Raw genomic sequence first — 17,107 nt, 5'->3', positions numbered from 1 at the left:
TGCCTCGTTTGGGAAATCTAAAGAAAAGTGTTTAAGCCCTGGCCAATTTGGCCTAGTGGATAGAGCGCCGGCCTGCGCACCAGGTTCAATTATGGTCAAGGGCACATGCCTGGGTCACAGGTTCGGTCCCCACTGGTGGGCATGTAAGAGGCAGCCGATCCATGCTTCTCTCTCATCGTGGATGTTTCTATCTTCCTCCCTTCCTCTCTGAAAGCAATAAAAATATATATATTTTAAAAAGTGTTTCAGAGGAAGTGGTCAGATTTTGCTCTGGTGCCCACTGGTTGTAGGAGTTTGGGGAAGTGGTGAGCAGTTTCAGTGGAGTGATAGTGGGTTAGGATATAAATGGGAGGATGGGGAAGCAGAAGGGGTGGGTGTAACATCCTTTCTCAAGAGGCGTGGCTGTGGGAAGTATGAGGGCAGTAGCTGGGGAGTTTGTTGGTTTTGTCTATAGGGAGGAGAGTCAATTTTTGTGCTTCTGGTGAGGGGTAATGGGAAGGAAGAGAAGTTGATTATATAGAGGGGAGATAATTGATCAAGGAGAGGTAATGAAATCAAACCAGTAAGGATAAGGCTCCCACCATCACTGGTAGGGCGCAGGGTGGGCTTGGGAACACAAAGCTGAAGCAGTGCCAATCTGGAGTTTGACCTGGGAAGTAAGAGATCACTGGTGAGAGGGATAAGGTCACCGGGAGGAATGAGGCCAGTAAAGGGGAGCCCTCATTTTACTGATGTGGAAACAGGTTGACAAGGGCAGCAAAAGTAACTTAAAGGTCTTTTTTCCAGCATTTCCCCAGGCCACGGGCATCTCGGAAAAATGATGTCTGAGGTCACACAGCAGGTAAATCACACACCTAACACTATTTTTAGGGATAGAAGTGGAATGAGAAATTGGTCTGGAGATGGCAGTGCAGGGGCACGAGGCCCAAGTCCAAGAGGAGTGGAAGCCCTGTTCTGCTCTACATGAGAGATCTGATCCCGGTTTGTGCTGGGTCCTGAGGCTTAGCCTTGGACCCAGGCCTAACTCAACTGTTGACATTTCCTGCTCTAGTGATCTGAAAGTTTTGAGTTGAAAGTTAATAACTGGAAACTTACAAAGTCCCATGTACCAGGCACTGTCCTAAGCACTCTACTGACAGTATTAACTCACCTAAGTTGTTTGTTTTTACATTTTTATTGATTTCAGAGAGATAGAAAAATCAATGATGAGAATCATTGATTGGTTGCCTCCTAAACGCCCCCTACTGGGGATCAAGCCCGAAACCCTGGCATCTGCCCTGGCTAGGAATTGAACCATGACCTCCAGGTGCATAAGCCAACGCTCAACCACTGAGCCACACCAGCTGGGCTCACCTAAGTTTAAAACGTTATCAGGTAGGCACTATTATTTCATTTTAGATGAGGAAATCAATGAACACTATCAGCTAAGTATGAAAGATGGCATTTGATCCCTGACGGCCTGGCTCAAAAATCTGGGCTCTAAAGCTATGTATAGCCTCCAATCTGTTAGAGTCCCCGAAGGGGAAGGAAACTGGCTGGAATCTCACAGGCAACCCACTAGAAATCAGATCTCTGCCCTGCAGGTGGGAGCTACACTAGAGAAACATGGGAGTTGGGCCAGAAGCAACCCTGGTGCCCCTCTTCAGCACCTGTTGAGACGGAGCCTCCCCAGCCACCGCAGAAAGAATCTGGAGGTGGTTAAACAAAACTTTTATTGAGGGAGAAGAGTACCAAGAGTCTGTCTTCCAGAGGTTCTTGAGCCTCAGACCTCAGGACGTGCCCCTAGGTCTGTGATCTGTTAGGAAAGGACTAGAATGACGTTCCCTGGGCAGGCCACTGTCTTCCTCACACGTCATGCTGAGCTGCAGATCTTGGTTCCATGTTTCTAGGTTGAGGCCTGACCTGTGGACTCACAGGCAAGGTCTGCAGTCCCCACAGTCTGGTCTTCAGAGGTGGCCCCACGGGGCAGGTCTGTATACTTGCGAGAAGAGCCACGGGACAGATGTGCTGGGTAGCGCCTCCGGTTGGTGTCCATCTTGGAGAGCACTGCTCGGGGAAGATCCACACGGCAGCGGGCTGCTAATGCTACCAGGTAGATGAGGACGTCGCTAAGCTCCTCTTGAAGGGCTGCCCGTTCCTTAGGGGGCCAGGCTTGGGGACCAGGCTCCCCATCGGGCTTCCACTGACTGGGGATGGAACACACATGATAGGCACACACACAGAGATGCTAGCTAGGACAATGGGTTCCGCCTCCCAGGGCACCCCAGTTCTTGCAGCAATGAATTCACACGTCCTAGGAACTTCCTCCAAGAACAGTTCAACCCCTATGGGCCCTGGGTAGAGGAAGAGCCTCCAACAGATGAGTCACCCAGACCTCTGTGTCCCCACCCGAGCCAAAGAGTTGGCAAGAGATCATTTCACTTGTCAAGACGCAATTCTCTCCAGCCCTAGCCACTGCCACCCCAGACTAAATCTCAGACCTGGACTACCGGGGAAGCTTGCTAGCTCATCTACTCTTGCCCAGCATCATCTTTTATATATATTTTATTGATTTTTTACAGAGAGGAAGGGAGAGGGATAGAGAGTTAGAAACATCGATGAGAAACATTGATCAGCTGCCTCCTGCACACTCCCCACCAGGGATGTGCCCGCAACCAAGGAACATGCCCTTGACCAGAATCGAACCTGGGATCCTTCAGTCCACAGGCCGAGGTTCTATCCACTGAGCCAAACCGGTTAGGGCCCAGCATCATCTTTTAAAACACATTTACACATTACATTTTGTCCCTCTGCTAAAACTCCCCTAGCTGTGCTTGGAATAAAATCCATGCCCTCCAGGTCCTGCATGAGCTGAATGACTCCTGCCTCTTCCAATGTCAGAATCCACTACTTTCCCTAACTCCCTACCTAAAAGTCACCCTGGCCTTTTCTGACTTGCAAACAGGTCAAAGTGTCCCAGGGCCTTTGCACTTATTGCTCCCATTGCCTCGAATGGTCTTCTCCCTGCTCCTCCTGAGCTTTCCCATGGCTGGCTCCTTCCTGTTGTCCAGGTCTCAGCTCAGATGTTACCTCCTCAGAAAAGCCTTCTCCCTCCGTTTCCTTCTTTCTCACAACCTCGTGCTATTTTATTTATAGAACTTATCACAATTGTTGATGTTTATTTATAGAACTTATCACAATTGTTGATAAGTTCAAATTATCACAATTGTTGAACTTATCACACCACCCTTAAAATAAGCCTGGCTGGTGTGGCTCAATGGTTGAGCAACACCCTATGAACCAGGTCATGGTTCGATTCCCGGTCAGGGCACATGCCTGTGTTGCAGGTTCCATTTCCAGTGTGAGGTGAGCAGGAGGCAGATCAATGACACTCTCTCATCATTGATCTTTCTTTCTCTCCCTCTCTGAAATGAATAAAGACACATTAAAAAAAAAATAAGCTTGCTTATTTATTGTCAGTCTCCTTGCACTGTGAAGGTGGGAGCAATGTCTGTCTTGTTAAAGGCCCTATCTCTTGATTCTAGAAGAGCGAGCACACAGATGATGCTCATAAATCTATAATAAATGAATGTCTTGCCCACACACATCTCTATGCCCTAACTTCTCCACCCCGCTGTGACTTCACTGGCTTAGGCCTCATGACCTCTGGCCTAATCTGCACCAGCCTCCTCACTGGTCTCTCTGCCCTAATTCTTTTGGTGATCCATCCACCCTGCTGACAGGTCTTCTGTCCAAAATCCATCAATTCCTAACCCCAATTTTGTCATTCTGGGTTCATATCCCACCCCTCTCCTCCACAGCCCTATCACTTACTCAGAAGATATCTACTGAATGTCGTGGGCCAGGCACTTGGAACACACCAGAGAACAAAGCAGATACAAACTCCGTGCTCTTCCTTGAGAAGCTTTCACTGGAAGAGTCTCAGGTTCTCCCTGAACTTAACTTGCCCTTTCCCACTTCACCACCTATGCACTTGTAGTCTCGCCCCTGCCTGGAGTGCCATAGGCAGGTTTTCTATCCTATATAATAAAGAGGTAATATGCAAATTGACCATCACTCCAACACACAAGATGGCCACCCCCATGTGGACACAAGATGGCCACCACAAGGTGGCCAGCAGGGAAGGGCAGTTGGGGGCGACCAGGTTGGCAAGGGAGGGCAGTTAGGGGTGACCGGGCCAGCAGGGGAGGGCAGTTGGGGATGACCAGGACAGCAGGGGAGAGTAGTTAGGGTCAATAGGCCAGCAGGGAAGCAGTTAGGCTTCGATCAGGCTGGCAGGCAGAAGCAGTTAGGGACAATCAGACAGGCAGGCAGGTGAGCGGTTGGGAGCCAGCAGTCCTGGATTGTGAGAGGGATGTCCGACTGCCCCTTTACCAGAATTGAGCCTAAATGGGCAGTCGGACATCCCTCAAGGGGTCCCAGATTGGAGAGGGTACAGGCTGGGCTGAGGGACCCTCCCCCCCACACACACACGAATTCCGTGCACCAGGCCTCTAGTAGAATATATTCCTTTCTATCCCAGAGGCAGAGGGAAAGGAAGATTGCCCTGGCCCTTTCTTAGACCAAGATCTGCCTTGCTGTTTCTTTCCCAGGAGGCTGGGCACCCCTCAAGGGTAGGGACTGTCAAGTCATCTGTATTCCCAGCACCAGAAACAGAGCCTGGCAGTGAGAAGGGGAACTTGAACCCATGGATGTTTGATGATCCAATACCATCCCCCCCCCACCCCCCACACACACCACATGAAGATTCTTCCAGGAAGCCTTTCATCTACTCACAAGAGCTCTGCCAGCTCCCCCACTTCCCCCACCAAGGCCAGGAGGAGGTTCCGAGGTTGGTGGAACTGGTCCCAGTCTCTTTCAGCAGCAAACTCAGCATGGAGGCGGCGGCTGGTATAGGAGAAAGGGGTGGAAGCCCAGCCTCAGGGTTAGGGCATGGGGGCGGAGATGCAGGGCCCAGGCAGCTATCTCTGATCTGTAATGGGGGCATGGGTTTCCGACAGGATTCTGCAAGTAACTCCTTGAATGGCCTTTAGTCATGGCTTTTCTAGGGGACTATGAAATGGACCAGCCCCTACACAGACCCTAACCTCTATGGAAACCCAACAATACCCTCTTTACCATTCCATCTCCTGTTGCTGCTGCTGCAGTTTCCTCCACCTGGCACATCCCTGTCTCTGCATATCTAAATCCTATGATCTTAGAGACCTTGTAGGTCCACGGGGACTTCCCCTAAGGAGCCTTTCTTGGTTTCCTCCAGCAAGAAATAATGCCTCCCCCCTCTCACTGCATTTGTCTATGTTCTCTCTCCCATTCCTGGAGGGCCGACCGAGTATTTCCTCAGGGCGGGCCTTAACATTACTCACCAGACGTCACCACCCCCCTGCTCAGGTGAGCACTGCTAAGCCCATTGTGAATATGAGGTTAGAAGGCTCGCCAGAGGTCAGAGAGCAGAGCTGGGACGCGAGCACAGCGGTTAGACTTCTTCCCGACACGTGGAGGGACCCGCCCCAATAAAAGGGCGAGAGGGGGTGATTTCCCCAGCCCGGGTTGGGGAAAGACGGCTTACATGTCCTCGAGCGTGGGCTCCGGGCTGAAGCTGAAGGGGCGGGCAGTTTCGGTGCCCTCGCCCCCCGCGACCCCAGGCTTCTCCCCACCCACAGTGGACATGTCGCCCACCGAGCTGCTGCCCAGGTTGCACGGAAAAACCCCGCGCTCAGCTCGGAACCCGCCTCCAGAGGCTCTGACCAATCACAGGCGTTAGCGATTGCTTCCGGGGGCGGAGCCGCAGGAAAGGCCAGTTACTTGTGTGGAGCTTGCTATAGCCCGCCCCTTACCCGGACTGGACCAATACGAGCAAGCTTCAGGCGTGCGCTCACAGGCCTCTGCCCCAGAATGCTTCGGGGTTGGCCAAGCGTCTTAAAGGTGTGGGTTCCAGATTCCACCCGGTTAAGAGACAAAGGGCAGAGGGCGGGGAGAGCGCAGGCGCGTCACTTACCTACGGCGCCAGATGGCGCCACAGCGAAATGACGGTGTGCAACCGGGAAGGACGCTCAGCGGAGAACCCCAGAAATGACGAGTTTAAGTCAGAACGGGGAATTTATTATTACGAAACAAGAATATCTCCAGAATACAGCTGGGCCCTAGGAATAAACAGGAACCAGGTAGCTGTTTTAAGCATTTTACATATTTAACCCTTACAGCAACTCATTTAACCCTCACAACAACCTATGAGGTAGGTAATATCATTGTCCTCCTCCTCCTCCACCTTCACCTCCTCGTCCTCGTTTTACAGATGAGGAAACAGACATTGAGTCATTTAACCCAGCAGTTAGTAGCCAGGTTTTAACTCCAGGCAGTTTGGCCTCAGAGCCTGTTTGGCCTATTATTGCATCAAATGGTGATAAGTACTCTGAAAACAAATTTAAATGTATTTAAACATTATGAAAAGTGGGGGCAAATTTAGATTGCGTGATCCAGGGAAGATATGGTAAGGACTGTTGTTTACTCAGCTGCACCCCTCATGTCTCCATTTTAAAAGAAAATATATTTCTTTATTGATTTCAGAGAGGAAGGAAAAGGGAGAGATAGAAACATCAATGATGAGAGAGAATTATTGATCAGCCGCCCCCTGCATGCCCCCCACCAGGGATGGAACCCACAACCCAGGCATGTGCCCTTGGCCGGAATCGAACCTGGGACCTTTCAGTCCGTAGGCCAATGCTCTAGCCACTGAGCCATACTGGCCAGGGCCTCATGTCTCCATTTTTGCAGAACATAGATTTTTAAAAAATATATATTTTATTGAGTTTTTACAGAGAGGAAGGGAGAGGGATAGAGAGTTAGAAACATTTATGGGAGAGAAACATCAATCAGCTGCCTCTTGCACACCTCCTAACTGGGGATGTGCCCGCAAACAAGGTACATGCCCTTGACCAGAATTGAACCTGGGACCTTTCAGTCCACAGGCCGATGCTCTATCCACTGAGCCAAACCAGTTAGGGCCAGAACAGTAATTTTATTCTGGGATCTATCCTTCTCTACTTGATTATGTGGCCCCATTGCCCTGCCATTGATCGGTTTATGGGTGAGCATGTAGCCTAGTTTTTTACAATGAGGAGGTAGAGGAAGTGTGGTAGAGACTTCTGGGAAAGGTTCTTTATTCTTTTTTTTTTTAAAAAAAGACATAGTAAGTTATTTTTAAAAACGTATATTTTTATTGATTTTAGAGTGGAAGAGAGAGAGAAACATCAGTGATGAGAGAGAATCATTGATCAGCTGCCTCCTGCATGCCCCCACTGGGATCAAGCCCACAACCTGGGCATGTGACCTTGATCAGAATCAAACCTGGGACCTTTCAGTCCACAGGCCTATGTTCTATCCACTGAGCCAAGCTGGCTAGGACAAGACATAGTAAGTTTTAACCTTTGGTATTAGTATGTGAAGGCTGGATAATGAGGAGAGGTAGCCCACCTGCTAAGACTGGTAGCTAGCAAGATGGAAAGGACCTGGGTCCTTGATGATATTGCTGGGCCACTTATTTTTACAAATTACAGAAAAACCCTAATTTAGGATTTTGGATATATAAGTTTAAAAAATATCTATTGGTCAGCCACTTTTAGTTTTTCTGTTACTTGTCTTTGAGAAGGTGACATTGAAGCTGATTAAAAATTAAGGGAGATAAGTTCTGGATAGAGGGAACACCGATGCTTAAGGCAGGAAAGACTTAACATGTTCTAAAGACAAAGGAATTCCAGTATGGTAGGAATGTAGTGAGCAAGGGAGAGAGTTGTTGGTTATGGTGTTAGAGGCCAGATCATATCAATTACCCATGATTTTTAAATTTATATAAATTATATGTATATAGTACTTTGGGATTTTAAGTATTATGGAAGCCCTTTGGAGGGTTTTTAGGTAGGAGAATCATACTTTATTTATGAGCCTTCTGGCTGCTGCGTTAGGAATGAGTTGGGGAAAAAAAAGAATGAATTGGAGAAGGGCAAGAAAAGAAGCAGGAAGATAGGTTACTATGGTTGTCTAGGCAAGAGATGATGGTGATGTGGACCAGGCTGATGGTGGGTGAAGATGGAGAGAAGTGGACAATTTGGGACATATTTTTGAGGTAGATCTATTGACTTTGTTGGTTTTGAACTAGCTGGAAAGGGTAGAATCAAACATGGCTTTTAGGCTGTGAGTGTTGAACAATTTGGTGGCTGGATGATTCTTACTGGGACAAAAAAGATGAGGTGCAGGATTTAACACATGTGGCTTCAGGAGTTTGATTTATGACAAAGCAAGTTGAAGATATATGTCAACTAAGCAGGTGGATTTATGAGCCTAAGCTTTAGAGGAGAAATTCAGATTTGGTAGTCTCAAACACTTATACCGTACTTAAAGGAGGAATTGGAGAGGCATAATAATACAAGAATCTAGGTAGTCAAGACCATGACTTGAGGTACTCCAACATTCAGCAGTTCAGCAGAGGAGAAGAGGCAGGTGAGGTAGAAGGGAAATTGGCAGGGTGTGCTGTTATGGAGGCAAGAACGGAGAGAGCTCCAGATTGAGTGGACATCTGATTTGGGTGCTGCTGAGCTGCTGGGTGAATTGAGAGCACAGAATTTGCCACTGGATTAGGCAACATGGAAGTTGGATACCAGAGATGGGAGAAAACTTCTTGGGTTTCTAAGCTTGAGAAAAGGATGGATAGTTTTGCTATTTGTTGAAAGAGGACACAGAAACCTGGATGTTGGGTGGGAGGGAAGATAATAAATTTATTTTGGGAAACATGGAGCCCAAGATGGCTCAGGACATCCAGATGATGTCCTGCAGGCAGGTAGACTCACAGGCCTGAAGTTCAGAGCATTGAGTTGCCTTGTGGATCTGTGAACTGCAAGTTTCGGGAGCCAACTACCTTCCCTAGCACCTTCCTTGGTGTTTGCTAAGCTTCTCCAATAAGAACCCAAAAACTTCTACTGGAAAATAGAACACACTTGGAGAGCAATGTGTTTAGGAGTCTTCTGCACCTCAGCTTTTTGAATAGCCAAGGACTAGGAGTTCTAGAGCTCACAGGTCAGATGGTCCTTGGACACTGACAAGGAGGAAGAGGCATTCTCTGGGACTGCCTCAGCCCGCTTCCCAGGAGACCCCTGGCTGAGCTGTAAGGCTCTCGTGAAGAACCTGCAGGGCCATCCACGTTCTTTGCTCCACAGCATCATCCTCTGAAGACCAGCCAAGCCCAGCTCCAGCACAGCACGGAGTTGGGGGATAGGGAGGCCCTCATGGGGGAGAGGGAACAGACCTGCACATATGATTGGCCCTATCATCTGGGCTCCTCATCCCATGCTCTTTCCACCCTCACCCCCACATGCAGTCAGTTTTCACCATTCCCCTCAGACACATCTAGGCAAACCCACCTCCCTGCTTGTCAGGGTCACAGTGTGCTTGGTCTTGCGTTTTGGTCCACGATTACGATGAGCCCTTTTTAAGCCTTTTCCTCCCCCACCTCCTCCTGAGACTGGTGCCTAGTCTTTTCAAATAAAGGTATTTCTCCAGCACAGGCTGACAAATGTTTAATGACAGGATGGACGGGCTGGGCAGGCACACATGAGCATGCACACACATGCCCTTCTGCTACTCATTAGAGTTTGGCCGCCTTCCTTATTAGAGCCAAGCTGTGCAACTGCTCCCAGAAAGGCTCGTTGGGAAACCCTGGAGGGGAAGAGGCGGAAGCAGCGGGAGAACAAAGTAGTGGAGGCCCATAAGCTGGGTGGGTGTTATGGGGGTGGGAGAACCTGAGCCAGTCTCAGATCCCAGGGTTGTTCATTGTTTTATCCCCAACCTATCACAGTGCTATTATTATTGGAGGTAGAGTCATAGGCCTTGTTGGTTTTGAACTTGGAGATGGGAGAAAGCATTTTGCTATAATTAAAAATGTTTGTTTTTGCCCTGGCAGGGTTCAGGTTTGATCCCTGGTGGGGGTGGGTACAGGAGGTAACCAATTGATGTTTGTCTCATACATCAATATTCCTCTCTCTCTCTCTCTGTCTCTCTCTCTCTTACACACACACACACACACACACACACACACACACACACACACACACACCTTCCCCCCTCTCTAAAATCAGTAAGACATATCCTTGGGTAGGATTAAAACAAAAGTTTGTTCTTATTAAATGTTTCAGGGGGAGCCCTAGCCCGTTTGGCTCAGTGGATAGAGTGAAGGCCTGTGGACTGAGGGTCCTGGATTTGATTCCAGTCAAGGGCACATGCCTGGGTTTCAGGCTCAATCCCCAATAGGGGGTGTGCAGGAGACAACTGGTCAATGATTCTGTCTCATCGTTGGTGTTTCTATCTCTCTCTCTCCCTTCCTCTCTGAAATCAATAAAATATATTTAAGAAAAATGTTCTAGGGGGTGTCATGACAAGGACTTTTAGGAATCTTTAGCTTAGCCCGTTCAGGATGAGTTGCCAACACTCTTAGAAGCTCTTCCCCAACTTACTTACCCAGCCTTGCCCCCTTACATACATGCTGAAGTCCAGCTAGATATCCCCCCCTCCCCTTCCTGCCTTTGTTCACACAGCTCACTTCTCTGCATGTCCAAATCCAAATTCCACCCACCCTGTAGAGTCCTGCTTCAAAGTCACCCCTCTGGTAAGCCTTCCAAAACTTCCTCCAAAGGACAGAACTTTATTTTCTATAGCACTGCATTCACTCTAGCTCTCATGCACTTAGCACTTTTCACCTTAATTTGGGGTGACTGGTGTCCCTTTTCTAGATGTCCTACACTGGGTCTCCTGGAGAACAGAAGCAGTGTCAGGCTTTTGTTTCCTCCGGGCCTGGTACTTGAGTAGATCAAATAAATACTAATTGATACAAGCACATCACATGGGATCCCCTCCCTGACTTCCTGCCACAGGTGGGTGTGGCTGCACCTATTTTATGGATGAGAAAACTGGGACCCACGACTTGTCTGAGATCACCCCGAAAGGCACGGGCTGTAGCTCACCAGCACTCCTCAATGCTCCTCAGCAAGTGGAACAAGTCTCCCACCCCCTGGGAAACCCTGGAGTGGAAGAGGCGGCAGCAGCTGGAGAGCAAAGCAGTAGAAGTAAAGGAAGCCACTCACAGGTGCTTGGTGGGAGCTGAGGTCACCCAGTCACTGCCTTTCCATCTGTCGTTCTGTCCCTTCTCTTCATCCTCCTCCAGCTTCAGCTTCCCTTTTCCTTCTCTCCCTTCGGCTCCCTTTTCCTGTTCTTCCTCTTCCTTTTCCTCCCTGGCTTCCCTACTTGTGCTTGTACCCAAGGCCCTGCCACCTCCACTACCTGCTACCTCCATTTTGATGCCCAACCCCTCATCCTTTTACCCAAGGAAAAGTTGGATGCCTACCTTACTCTCAACCCCTCACCCTTTCTAAGTTAACTAAGCAGGCCCAGGCCAAGGAGGCATCCAGTCATTTTCATCCCTTTTCTACTGCCCACCCCAAGCTGGAAAATGAACCAGTTAGAGAGTTGTGTAAAGGGATAACCAGGACCAAGGTCTTAATTTCTTCTCCAAAGCCTTCTGAAAGAGATTGGTGGTATCAGCTTCCACTGCTAGGAGACAAGAGCAAGGAAAGTGTCAAAATAGAGGGTGCTAGGGTCCCCAATGTGTACATTCATTCATTCATTCATTCATTGAATATATTCTGAACACTTACTATGGACCAGACACTGTTCTAGGTGCTGGGGATACTGAACATCCCCTGCCATCTTGGAGCCCACATGCTAGCAGAGACAGATAATTATAAAGTAAACTAATACATTCTCAAGATAAGTACAAATTAGGATAAAAGGCATGAAGCCAATAAATAGGGAGAATAACTAGGTGTTGGCAAAGGTCAGAGATGGCGTTTATGAGGAGTTTTTATTTGAGCTGAGCCAGGACTGAGAGTGAGCCAGCCAGGTAGAGAGCCTGCGGTGAGGTTCCAGATGGAGGGAACTGAAAGCACAAAGGATCTTGATTTGTTGGAAGCACCATGGAAGGGCTAATGGCCTAGCCCAGTGGTCGGCAAACTCATTAGTCAACAGAGCCAAATATCAACAGTACAACGATTGAAATTTCTTTTGAGAGCCAAATTTTTTAAACTTAAACTTCTTCTAACGCCACTTCTTCAAAATAGACTCGCCCAGGCTGTAGTATTTTGTGGAAGAGCCACACTCAAGGGGCCAAAGAGCCGCAGTTTGCCGACCATGGGCCTAGTGTGTGGTGAGAGAGGCAGGGAGAGTGCCAGGGATAAAGTTGGAGATATGTAGCAGGAATTTTATGGAAAGCTATTAGGACCTTTGAGCAGGAGAAAACGGGATTTAATCAATCAGTTAACTTAGGTAATATTAACATTATTAGCTATGTAAAAATTTATTGCTGAGTACTATAAGTGATTACATTTTATTTGTTATACAAGATTTTATTTTTGACCAGTTGATGGGCCTCATTCTTTTCTTCCTATGCCAGTTTTCTATATTGTTGTTAAGTACCATTGAGTGGGCTCAGACTCCTGGCTTGAATGAGTGATGTCCACAATGTCCTGTCCTCAACAGCCCTACTCAGCTCCTGTCCACTCATGTGGCTTCTCTTACGGAGTCAATCCAGCTCACCTTTGATCTTCCTCTTTTCCTGCTGCCTTCATTTTCCCGAGCATTATTGTCTTTTCCAAAGAACCCTGCCTTCTCCTTATGTGCCCGAAGTAAGACAGGTTCAATTTTGTCATTTTTTTAAAATGAAACTTTATTGTTCAGATTACTACAATTGTTCCTCTTTTTCCCCCCCCATAGTTCCCCTCCACCCAGTTCCCACCCCACCCTCTGCCCCTACCCCACCCCCACTGTCCTCATCCATAGGTTTATGATTTTTGTTCAGTCTCTTCCCGCACCCTCACACCCCTTTCCCCCTGAGGATTGTCAGTCCACTCCCTTTCTATGCCCCTGATTCTATTATATTCACCAGATTATTCTGTTCATCAGATTTTTTATTCACTTGATTTTTAGATTCACTTGTTGATAGATATGTATTTGTTGTTCATAATTTTTATCTTTACCTTTTTCTTCTTCTTCCTCTTCTTAAAGAATACCTTTCAACATTTCATATAATACTGGTTTAGCGGTGATGAACTCCTTTAGCTTTTTCTTATCTGTGAAACTCTTTATCTGACCTTCAATTCTGAATGATAGCTTTGCTGGGTAAAGTAATCTTGGTTGTAGGTTCTTGCTATTCATCACTTTGAATATTTCTTGCCACTCCCATCTGGCCAGCATAGTTTCTGTTGAGAAATCAGCTGACAATTATATGGGTGCTCCCTTGTAGGTAACTAACTGTTTTTCTCTTGCTGCTTTTAAGATTCTCTCTTTGACTTTTGCTCTTGGCATTTTAATTATGATGTGTCTTGGTGTGGTCCTCTTTGGATTCCTTTTGTTTGGGGTTCTGTGCACTTCCTGGACTCATAAGTCTATTTCTTTCACCAGGTGGGGGAAGTTTCCTGTCATTATTTCTTCAAATAGGTTTTCAGTATCTTGCTCTCTCTCTTCTTCTGTCACCCCCATAATTCGGATGTTTGTACGCTTGAAGTTGTCCCAGAGGCTCCTTACACTATCTTCATATTTTTGGATTCTTTTTTCTTTTTGCTTTTCCGGTTGGGTGTTTTTTGCCTCTTCGTATTTCAAACCTTTGACTTGATTCTTGTGATCCTCTAGTCTGCTGTTGGATCTCTGTATATTAATTTTTATTTCAGTCAGTGTATGCTTAATTTCTAGTTGGTCCTTTTTCATATCCTCGAGGGTCTAACTAAATTTATCGGCCTTTTCTAGAAAATTCTTGAAAAACCTTATAACCGTGGTTTTGAACTCTATATCCAGCCATTTGCTTTCCTCCATTCATTTCATTTGTGACCTGTTTCTTTGTCTCCACATTTTGGCTGCTTCCCTGAGTTGATAGAGTGGCTTTGTGTGCTAGGTGTCCTATAGGGCCCAGTGGTTCAGCCTCCCCAATTACCTGAGGTGGACACTCTTGGTGCATCCCTTTGTGGGCTGTGTGCACAGTCTTGTTGTAGTTAAGCCTTGATTGTTGTTGGTATCACTGGGAGGAATTGACCTCCAGGCCAATTGGCTGTGAGGATCAGCTGTGTCTACGATGGGAGAACTTCTGTGCTGGAGACACCCTTATGAGGCAAGGCTTGCTTCAGTGGGGCTTTGGTGCTCACTGAGTCTGCCCCCTGAGTGTATCCCTTATGGATCTGAGGAGTTGTAATCTGGATGGTCCCACTCTGACCCCTGGGTACACTGGCTCTTGGATCTCCAAGGAGGTGCTAATTTAGCCTCTGCCTGAGGCCACCCAGCAGGAGCTACGGAGAGATCTGCAGATTCCTGTTCTTTGTTTGGGTTTTGGAGGTGCCCAGATGAGGCCCAGCTGTGAAGCAGTGCAAGCTGCTGTGGGGCCTTGGGCCTTCTTTTGGATGTTCTGGGTCTCACTGACTCAGCTGCAGTTTGTTAGGTAAGTTTAGAATTCAAAGGACCCAGCCATTCTTATGCAAAAGCCTCTGCACTCAGGGATGGGGCGGGATCTCAGGGCGGAGCAACTAGCAATGGCTTCCCGTCAGCCCTGCCCTAAGAGACTCCCCGGGTCTCAGTGTCCCGCGGTAATTGCTGCAAGCACCTCTGAGAGAAAGCCGCCCTTGAGTTTCACCCACTGCCAGACAGTCCAGTTTCTCCCCTTATGAGTCTGGGTCCCCAGAGTCTCGCCCAAAACTGGAGTTCAGAGCAGTCGGGAGCTTGTGTCTCCCTGTGGATTGAAAAAGCCAGCCACGTACTCAGTTGCCAGCCCTCTCTGCACCCGCGCGCGCCTCCGTACCTCTGCCTTCCGCAGCTCCTGTGAGTCTCAGTGTGCTTTTCTCTTCCCTTCTAGTTGTAGAATTTCCACTCAGCCAGCCTTCCTGTGGTTCTGGATGATATCCATTTTGTCTTTTAGTTGTAGTTTTGAAATTGTTGTGCGAGGCAGCAGTTTAGGTGTTTACCTATGCCGCCATCTTGGTTTCTCCTCCAATTTTTTCATTTTTATCTTCAGCAATGTTTCAGGCCTAATTTGCTCTAGGAACCATTTGTGTGTGTGTTTTTTTTAATATATATAATTATCACTAATTCTTTTTACATCTTCCATTATCCTTCCAATACAACTTTTCACAAAATTAAACGCATCAATACCGTATCTGTTCCACTTTCCTTTTTCTGGAAGCCTCCCAGGCTCCTGTTCCAGCATGGACTTGCTCTTCAGGCATCTACCTTGATACCCCCTTTCACCTCTCTCCCTGGCTGGGTTAGATTTCCTGAACCCCATGTTTTTTTCTTTCTTGGTTTGCTCCCTCTTTTGCTGGAGCACATCTTCCAGTAGTTTCTTGAGAAAGAGTGCATGGGATGAAACCCCTTTCATACTTAAACATGTCTAAAAATACCTTTATCCTACATTTTTGAAAAATGTGGCTAGAAGTAAAATTATACATTTTAGAAAATCCTTTACCCTTGGAATTTTGAAGGCATTCGTTCATTGGCTTTTAGCTTCCAATTTGCTATTGAGAACTCTGATACCATTCTTTTTTAAAAAATATTTTTTATTGCCGAAACCGGTTTGGCTCAGTGGATAGAGCGTCGGCCTGCGGACTCAAGGGTCCCAGGTTCGTTTCTGGTCAAGGGCATGTACCTTGGTTGTGGGCACATCCCCAGTAGGGGGTGTGCAAGAGGGAGCTGATCAATGTTTCTCTTTCATCGATGTTTCTAACTCTATGCCTCTCTCTTCCTCTCTGTAAAAAATCAATAAAATATATTTTAAAAAATTTTTTATTGATTTCAGAGAGGAAGGGAGAGGAAGAGAGAGAGAGAGAGAAACATCAATGAAAGAGAATCATTGGTTGGTTGCCTCCTGCACGACCCCTACTGGGGACCCAGCCTACAACCCCAGCATGTGCCCTGACCGGGAATTGAACCCATGACCTCCTGGTTCATAGGTTGATGCTCAACCATTTGAGCCACACTGGCTGGCCTGATACCATTCTTATCCCAGAACCTTTGTATATGATCTTCCCCTCTCCCCAGTAGGAGAGCATAGTGAATTCAAGCTTGGACTCCAGAGTCACCTTGGGCAAATTTATTTTTTTAATATATTTTTATTGATTTTAGAGAGGGAGGGAGGGAGAGAAACATCAATGATGAGAGAGAATCATTGATCAGCTGCCTCCTGCATGCCCCACACAGGATCGAGCCTGAAACCCGGGCATATGCCCTACCTGGGAATGAAACCGTGACCTCCTGGTTCATCAGTCGATGCTCAACCACTGAGCCAAGCCGGCCGGGCTTGGGCAAATTTCTTAATCTCTTGGTGCCTCAGCTTCCTTATTAACAAATGGGGTTGTTGGAATTTTAAATGAGTTAATACAGATAAAACACTTAGAACAGTGCCTGACAAAGAGTATGCACTATATAAACATTTGTGATTATTATTATTATTGTTAGGGTCGTAATAAAGTTAATGTCTTTTTTCATTCACTATGCTGGGAATTAAGAGGTATGTGACACAACTTTTAAGTTAAAAAATTTTTTTGTATTACTCTTTGATAATTTTCTTTCTTCCATATGCTTTATTGCCTCGTCCTGGAATTCCTCTTAGATGTTGAACCTCATGGCTCACCTCTGATTTTCTTTTTTTTTTTTCCTTCTATTGTATATATATATTTTTTTTGTTGTTCTACTTTCTGGAAAATTTCCTGAACTGTATTTTCTTTAAAACACACACACACACACACACACACACACAAAAAAAAAAAAAAAAAAAAAACCACACAACTTCACCCAAGGTTATGTTTATTGATTTTGGAGAGCGGGAGGGAGGGTGGAAAGGAGGGACAGAGCATTCATTGGTTGCCTCTTGTTTGTGCTCCAACCAGGCACTCAGCCCCCAACCTAGGTATGTGCCTGGGCTGGAAATCAGACCCACCACCTTTCAGTGTACGGACGATGCTCCAACCGACTGAGCAGCCCAGCCAGGGCTCAAGTTTATCTTCTAAGTCTTCTACTGAATTTTAAAATCTTA

The 17,107-nt window shown here is 47.0% G+C and overlaps 1 protein-coding gene across 1 annotated transcript; it reads right to left on the bottom strand.

Annotated features, from left to right (window-relative positions):
- Window positions 1-526: 526 nt before the first annotated feature.
- DCTPP1 (dCTP pyrophosphatase 1) lies at window positions 527-5,774 on the bottom strand. Its single transcript, XM_079761450.1, has 3 exons — window positions 5,567-5,774; window positions 4,777-4,887; window positions 527-2,186 (listed from the first exon to the last, which is right to left on the bottom strand). The coding sequence occupies exons 1-3, from the start codon at window positions 5,665-5,667 to the stop codon at window positions 1,886-1,888; spliced, it is 513 nt and encodes a 170-aa protein (XP_079617576.1). The 5' UTR covers window positions 5,668-5,774; the 3' UTR covers window positions 527-1,885.
- Window positions 5,775-17,107: the final 11,333 nt, after the last annotated feature.

The sequence above is a fragment of the Cnephaeus nilssonii genome (genome assembly GCF_951640355.1).
Source record: "Cnephaeus nilssonii genome assembly, chromosome: 2".
Taxonomy (NCBI): Eukaryota; Metazoa; Chordata; class Mammalia; order Chiroptera; family Vespertilionidae; genus Cnephaeus; species Cnephaeus nilssonii.
This window is presented reverse-complemented; position numbering and strand designations above follow the sequence as displayed.